Genomic DNA, 7,847 nt, shown 5'->3' on the forward strand with positions numbered 1-7,847 from the left:
TGAACTGTTCAGGCGTGTGGTAAATTGTGCATCCACAATAATGTATCTGTAAATGCTGAAGCGTAGATTTTTTCTTGTGTAAGCAAATTGACTAAAAGGAACCCTATTAAATCGCCGAGTAGACAAAACAAAAAAGTGTTGTATTGGTGTAGACAACAGTTCATATAAACTTGGTTCTATACCTTTTGTATGATTTTTAAATACGCCATTTAAGGCTCCTTACGAAATGCTAAAATGGTGTATACAAACTCACGTCTTTCTGCGCCCATATGTATTTGTAAAACATGCGCAATATCGCACACGAAACTGTAGCAGTCGTTTTTTTTTTCTATTTTTTACTCGCCTCCTTTATTTGTTCGTTTCGTTTCTTCATTTTTATGCCCCAGAATTGTGTTTAACTTTCATTATACCGTGCTGAAGTGTCCATTCGTGCTGCCTTACAGTGTTGTGTCCGGTGCACTCAAGCGGAAGCATTTGAACAGATAAAAAAAAAAGAATTACACAAAAGAGCACCGTAAAGTTTTTAAAAATGAATAAATCAAGCAGTTTAAAGGAAAATTCTTCCACACCTAAGGCGGTTAAGAAAAAATGGTCCAGAGATACAATCGTCACGGAGGGAGGAATTACCCTTGACAAGCAGGAAACCGTTGTCAGTAGGGCTAGCAACAATCTGGAGAGGGACGCATCCCGTGATGTCGGTTATGGAAATTCAGTTAAGTTCCTTTTAGAAGATGGACAAACTTACGGGACGACCTCAGGACTAGATAACGCAACGAGCTCGAAAAATTACGCTTACTCTTGCGACAACTCTTTTGTGAATGCTTCATCTGGGGATAACTTTTCTTATGCTGCTGATAGGAGCGCAAATGGTCAGCAGAGTCCGTTCCCGTTTCATGCAAAATTGAATAGCCAGAGCAATTGCGGTAGCGGTAACTTTGGCGGTAGCGGTAACTTTGGCGGTAGCGGAAGCGGAAGGGGAAGCTATGTTGCAAGTCGCAGCTATGGTGGGAGCGGCAACTTTGGCAGCGGCTGCAACAGTAGGATCGCCTACAATGCAGAGAATGACATCACAAATTTAGAAAATTACGACTACCTAGATGTTGAAACGGCCCCGAACAACCATCAGAACGAGAACAATTTCCCACCGCAGGATACCTATTCTGGAACAAACAGACAGTTGTATTCTGCATCTAGCACCTTATCTCCCATGGACCCAAGACATGCTAACATGAGTCAAAATATTTCCTATCCAGATCTATATAGCTATAGGAGCTATTCGAGCAGAAGTCCTCAGATGGGAGGAAGGACATGTTATTTCCCCTTGGACGGTAAGAGAGGAGCTCGTTCTTTGTGCAGTTCCCCAACTTTTTCAGGCTACGAGAATGAGTATTATGCCTACCCCCATGGAGCTAATTTTAGAGACTTCCCCCCACATCTGTACTACTTGGCGAAGAAGGAAGATGAAGAAAGGTGTTGTCTAAAAAAAGGAATCAACTGTCCCCTATCTGGCTGCAACCCACACATGGATGACTCATATGAGTACATAATTCAGGCACCAGAAATGCCAATCACCATTAAAGGTGCAAAGAGAAAAAGGTTCGATATGTTCAAAAAGATCACCTTAACTGTGGGGACCTACTTAGACGACGTGGTAAATGTAGTGATAGGCATGGTAGAGTCCTCCTACAAATGTATAGCGCGGAACAATAAAACGAATTTGTACGATTTGTACCCATTTTATAATCCAGATCCCTTTTACTCGAGAAATGAGAGGCCAACATTAAAAACGGGAAGCAATTTATTGGACAGAATAAACTCTGCCCTAGATGGAACGACGCTGGAGAAGCACAAAACCCTGCCGAGAGACTTTGGGAGAGTTACCATTCCGAAGACGCAGAAGACTGGGAGCAAGTTCGTCGACGGGATGAATAACATGCTGGACAATTTGCTGAACGAGCCTTTGTCTTACCAAAAGTATGACTACTTCAGTGATCGGTGTGAGAACGGGCCCGGGGAACGGCGCTACGGGATGGAGAAGTAAGGGGGGGGAGGCGGCGAAGAGGGCGCCAGTTGTGGGTCAGCACTACAGATGGGTACTCTTCTGGGGTTATCATTTTTTCGCAACATGGTGGAACTGTCGTGTAGGTGTATCCCTTACGACAAATCCCCTGCCCTGTCCATGGGGAAATCTCTAAATTATCGTTCGGACGAGTGATTTTCCCCGTTGTCGTCTGAACTAGCATTTTGCAGCTATGCCTTATCTCTTACCTTTACGTGTACGTGTGGCCTCTCTGAATATCCAAGAGGGTAACCTTCCCCATCAGGTAATCTGCGGTCTCTACTTGGAGGTTATCCAAAACGCTAGGGGAAGACATTTTTTGGATAACTCTCAGAGAGAACAAAACAATTTGGGAAATATATTTTTTTTTTGTCCCTCCTTCAAGGGGAACACCTCTACTCTGTTACGTGTTAAGCTGTTTCATTTTACTTCTTAAACAGCACACATGCATGTGTGTATGATTTTACCAACTTTTGCTAAATTACCCTCTGTTACATCATTTTTTCTGCATCTTTGATTTAAAAGAATGGAGTGCTCGCGCGTTTGCTCATTAAGATTAAGACATATATCGCTGCGCCCTCCCTTTCGAAGGTACGTTCTTTCTGTTTTCCTTTTTTGTTCACCCCGTTCCAAGGGGATCCCTCGCCCATTTGGCCGGAAATAGCTGATCGAGTCATTGAGTCATTGCTCACTTGGGGGGGGAGGTGTAACGGGATGAGTACACACAGTGAAGTATCCGTGTCCGTGTTCCTTTGCCTATAGCCCGATGAGATCTGACCGTCCATCCCTTTTTTCCCAAGAATGAGCTTCCTCTGCCGAAAGGAAAAGGAAAAAAAAAAATAAAAATACCACAATATAGTACAATATAGCACGATCCATATCGATACGTTTTACAAAAAAATGAAATCCGTTGTACCTTCTTGAAGAAATAAAAATAACGCGAAAGAAGCGGGTGTAAGCCAATATCGACTACGTAAGGAAATATAACGGCGAAGAAAGCATGAGGAATGATTTTTTGGCAGCCTCGTTAGTGAACACGTATTAATGAAGAAAAGAGAGGAAAATGCATCCTCGACGCAAGTAGAAAAATATCGCTTAGTCTTTTTATAACATTTGAAGTGGTACACAAAAAGTGACTACGCAAAGTGGGGGGGAGGAAAGACATGGGAGCAGTTAGGAGCGGGGCCCCTTCTCTTTTACACACCTGTGCCTAGATACATATAGGTGTATACGTATGTAGGCCCATTTGTGACATCTCTGCCATCTTTGCCACTTGTGTCATCTGTGCCACCTCCACGCCTAGCCAGGGGCGACCTCTTCGTTGCGTTTGAAGAGGGGTCCCGCCGAATGGACCATAAGAAAGCCTCGAACCTGCACCAAGAGTAGTACGCAAAGGGGGGTAAAGCTATCCAACATGTGATATGACGCATACAGACTAGTGAAAAAAGGAGAAAATTTTCAGGAGAAAAGCTTCAAACTAAACGCAGCTACGTTTCTTCGCGTACACACTCGGCACATGACTAGGAGGAAAAATTGGAGAAAATATAACTGACTTTTTTTTGTCCCCTCATTTGGAGGAGGAGGGTGACTCAGAAGGCAAAAATGATATATGGGGACGTTCTTAAATATGGACAGGCCATAGTAGAGAAGTGTACAAAATCAAAGAGACGCCTGCTGTACTTAATCCTCCTCAGACTGCTTAATTGCTTAGTGGTACAGACGTCCTTCTTTCCAGATGAATATGCTCAGTCGATTGAAATTTCTCATTATTGGGTTTTCGGTTATGGGCATAAACCCTGGGAGTGGGAATCCTGTATATCTCTTCGATCTATTGTGCACCCCTTCACGTATGCCATTTTATTTTACATTTTGAAAATCACCAAATTGGACACCCCCCTTGCGGTTCTGTACGTCCCAAGGATTTTTCAGGGGCTGTGTGCGGCGCTTGGCGATTATGGGGTGGTCAAGTTGGTTACGCTTTGGTATGCGCAGCTGTACAGGGGGGGACAGGACATCGGAAGGGACAGCGGTATGAATAGCGGTTGGAGTGACAGTGGAGGGCCCATTCCCCCCGTGCATACTATCCTGACCTGCTACTTCCTCTGCTGGTTCCACTTCTACACAATTTGCAGAACGTCCTCTCAGTCATTCGAGTGCATACTGAACATATGGGGGGTATATTTTATTTCGAGGAATTACCTCCCCGCTGTTGCTTCCGAGGGGGGAATGACACTTCCCTGTTCGGGTGAAAGCGCCAAGGGGAAGGAGAGCAACCAGGTGAAAGGAGGTACATCTGTTATGCGTAGGTGCCTCGTGCGCAGTGATCAAAGATTTGCGCAAAAGTGCCACCCTCCCAGCAGTATCATCCGTAGTGATGATGCATGGACGGTTTTCCCCGCAGGGACAGCAGAAAATGGAAGGACTTCACACCATGCAGGAGGGGAAGAGGCAGATAATCAAGGTGACGCTTCCACAGATTGGTGCTACTTCGCCCATCAGGGTGTCCCCCGGAACCGCGCCATAGCAGTGGACAAAGTCAAAACCGTGCAGATACAGAATCTTCTGCTGAGCCTGCTGTGCAGCTCCTTCTGTGTGCTAATCAGACCGAACGCCACCCCATTTTGGCTATGTGTATATTTCCTCTACTTAGTGAAAAGCGCGAAGGGGCACAAGGCAGCTCTGCGAATGGAGGAAGTGCTCACAATAGGCATCCTATACACACTGATTTTTTTTATCCTGGGAATGTTAGCAGATTCGTATTACTACAACAAAATAACGATCACCGTTGTGAATTTTTTTTTATACAATTTTGTAAGTGGACAGAACAGTTACTTTGGAGAACATCCCATCCACTTTTACCTTTCCTGTGTCATTCCATCGATATACCTTCTCTTCACCCCTTTTACATACTACACCTTCTTCTCATTGATGAGAAAGGTAACAAAGGAGAGAAGCCCCCTTGATGCAGTTATCAGCAGAATAGATCACAGTGTTTACGTGGCCACTCTTTTGGAAGTCCTAGCATTATCACTCAGTGTTCATAAGGAGCACAAACTTCTCATCGGGTATATGCCCTTCATCACGATATGTACTGGTTTGGGGGTGCACAAATGTTGGGTGTATGTACAGGAGGGGGGAAGACAAAAAAAAAAAGAAAAAAAAGAAAATTTTTTTTTTTTTTTCTTAAACATAGCTTTTCTGCTTCAAATCGTGTGCATCTTCTTCTTCAGTAGAGTACATAACAGTTCCCCAGAAAAAGTTGCCACCTATTTTCGAAACCTTAAAACGGATAGCGATAAGGAGATGACAATCTTTCTGACGGACTGCTATGACACCCCATTGTACTCTCACATTCACAGGAAATTTAAGATAGGCTTCCTAGATTGTTCGCCACATATTAGAAAACAAGATGGACATTTGCAGCACAACTGGAGGAAGAAAATATATGACGATAACTTTGGAAAGGTTTTTTACGACCTATTTGATGAGAGCAAACGGACGTCGGACTCGGTCGAGCCGTATATAATCCCAGACAAGAACTTCCACTGGTTTGGCCACAAAAATTTTAACACAAGAAAGCACTTCGAATGGGTTTACGAGAAAATTAACTTCTCCTGTTTGGAATACCGTTTTGGGGTACCCCTGAATGGAGAGCTCCCCCTTTACTTAGTTACCACTTCAGAGCGGCTGCCCCATTTGGCACGCTTCCTCTCTGAGTTTAAGTATCACCTTGATGTGGACCCCATTTTTTCCCACTTTGCAATGGTAGAGGGGGGACTGAAGCTGGGCGTCGTCAACCATTTGATTTTTAAGCGGGGCTCCGCATAGCGAGCATGAGTTCGTGTGACGCCATCCGTGGTGGTGTGTGTGGGTAGGTGTGTTTGTCTGTGGGTGCGAATGAGGGTGTGGCTTCTTACCGCCCTGCTATTATTCTGCCCCGCATCCAGTTTGCCTTATTCAGAAGCGTGTCCACTAACAATAGAAGAGGAAGAAGGAGGGGCAGGGACACTTTCCTTCCACTGCATCGTCGCCGTTGTTTAGTTGGATAAGAAGAAGGCACTTCCTTCACGAAGCGGACACGCGGGGAAAGGGAATTACCTTTTTTTTTTTTTTTTTATTATTTTTTTTTCTTTTCCTTGTACAATTCTTTTGAACTGGGCATCACTGCTCCACTTTTGTTCGTATGCTAAACCGTTCTTAATGACAAAATGTTTTGCCCGCAAAAGGGAGTACCGGAGAAGAGCCTCCAAATGCGCGCCGTCCACTTGGCTGACTCATCCCTCCGTCTTTTTAAAAATGACCGTGGGTGTAGATAATAGCAAGGCGATTGTCTCATATGTTTGCTTCCTTTCTTTTCCTGTTCAAACACAAGTGAAAAAAAAGCGCAAAAATGGGAACGCTCAAAATCAAATGCTCAAATGCAAACGGGGAAATACAAACGGGAAAATACAAACACGCAAATGCAAATGTACAAATGTACGTACTGTGTACACGCTTGTGTGCGCCCCGAGGAACAGCTCCATTTTGACGTGCCTTTTGGCACCACCGCCAAGGCGGACAAGAAGACATGGAGCAGCGGGACAAAAGCGGTTCATTCATGTCGTCAATATTGTCCCGAACAGCAACAGGGAAAAGAAAAAAAAGGGGTCATTCGCGTAACACAATTTTTCCCATTTTTTTTTTCTCTTTTTTTTTCATTTTGTGCACACGTTGTGGAGAAGGAAGAAACGGTTGACGCAGGATTTTAAGACGCCCGTTAAGGGCCTAAAATGGCATGCGTACAAATTAACGAAGCTGTCTACACATTGAACAAATTGGATATCCTATTTACGCGCTTTTTATGAAAAAAAAAAAAAGAAAAAAAAAAAAGAGGGAATGATGGACATGTGTTCACTGCACTGCTCCAAGCTGAATGATCGGACTGCCAACGAGTTGAGCTGCTGCAACAAAACGAGGTTACAGAAAGGAGAAAAAAAAATAAAGAGAAAGCCAAATGCATGTTTTCATATTCCCCTGTTATGCAAAGAATGCATTGTGGAGTAGACCTGTTCGCAGCTCACCTTTTTTAATTTCACAAATGAGTGCGTAACGGGAGGAGGCTCATGTCTATGCACACATGTGACCGTGACCCATTTTGGCTAACACCTCCGGGTGATCCCCCCCCCCCATCCACATGTCGTTCTCTACACAGACAGGAAGATAAAAATGAAGCAAACATAAGATACAACAAGGAATGCAACTACAAGCTCTTTTTCTTCATTGTCCAGTTGCAGCAAAAGTTGAAAGAAGTGGAAAAGGAAAACGAAAGTAAATTATCCCCTTCGAAATACACGTCCAATTATGCAGAAATAGATACACACGTGCATACACTTGTATGGGCGAGGCAATATTCACCTCATGTGTGATTAACTCCTATGTACTCCATGGCGACTCCCCTTTCTCCTTCCCCCTTCTCAGAACTGAAGGCCTTGCTGAAAAAGTACAACAAAGAGACTATCGACCACGACAACGAAGTTATCAAACAGGCCCTTCTGCTCATAAGCTGCCTCATTTTTGTCGTTATTTTTTTTTTATTCTAGTTCGGCTGTGCTTAGGAGTGAGCCGCAGTGGGAGAGGGGGTGGTAGTAGCCAAAATGGTACGTCAAAAGGGTTCATGAAGGGGGCCCGTCAACACTGCCTACCAAACGTATGGATAACCGGAACCCCCCCTGCGACCTGCTGTCCAATCTGTTTTTTTCCATTAAAACTTATTACTTGCCTCAACACCGGGCGGGAAAATGAAAAAAAA

The 7,847-nt window shown here is 44.2% G+C and overlaps 3 protein-coding genes across 3 annotated transcripts; all 3 read left to right on the top strand.

Annotated features, from left to right (window-relative positions):
• Nucleotides 1-529: 529 nt before the first annotated feature.
• On the top strand, nucleotides 530-2,041 carry C922_01901 (hypothetical protein; the record flags this gene model as incomplete). The annotated part of the gene is made up of 1 exon (XM_008817500.1): nucleotides 530-2,041. One exon carries the CDS (start codon nucleotides 530-532, stop codon nucleotides 2,039-2,041), a length of 1,512 nt encoding a protein of 503 aa, XP_008815722.1.
• Nucleotides 2,042-3,661: 1,620 nt separating this feature from the next.
• Nucleotides 3,662-5,887, top strand: C922_01902 (phosphatidylinositol glycan, class B; the record flags this gene model as incomplete). The annotated part of the gene is made up of 1 exon (XM_008817501.1): nucleotides 3,662-5,887. The coding sequence occupies one exon, from the start codon at nucleotides 3,662-3,664 to the stop codon at nucleotides 5,885-5,887; it is 2,226 nt and encodes a 741-aa protein (XP_008815723.1).
• A 1,050-nt stretch (nucleotides 5,888-6,937) lies between these two features.
• C922_01903 (hypothetical protein) lies at nucleotides 6,938-7,638 on the top strand (the record flags this gene model as incomplete). Its single annotated transcript, XM_008817502.1, has 3 exons — nucleotides 6,938-7,014; nucleotides 7,251-7,366; nucleotides 7,517-7,638. 3 exons carry the CDS (start codon nucleotides 6,938-6,940, stop codon nucleotides 7,636-7,638), a joined length of 315 nt encoding a protein of 104 aa, XP_008815724.1.
• Between the last annotated feature and the right edge of the window lie 209 nt (nucleotides 7,639-7,847).

The sequence above is a fragment of the Plasmodium inui genome (genome assembly GCF_000524495.1).
Source record: "Plasmodium inui San Antonio 1 unplaced genomic scaffold supercont1.6, whole genome shotgun sequence".
In the NCBI taxonomy this organism is placed as follows: Eukaryota; Apicomplexa; class Aconoidasida; order Haemosporida; family Plasmodiidae; genus Plasmodium; species Plasmodium inui.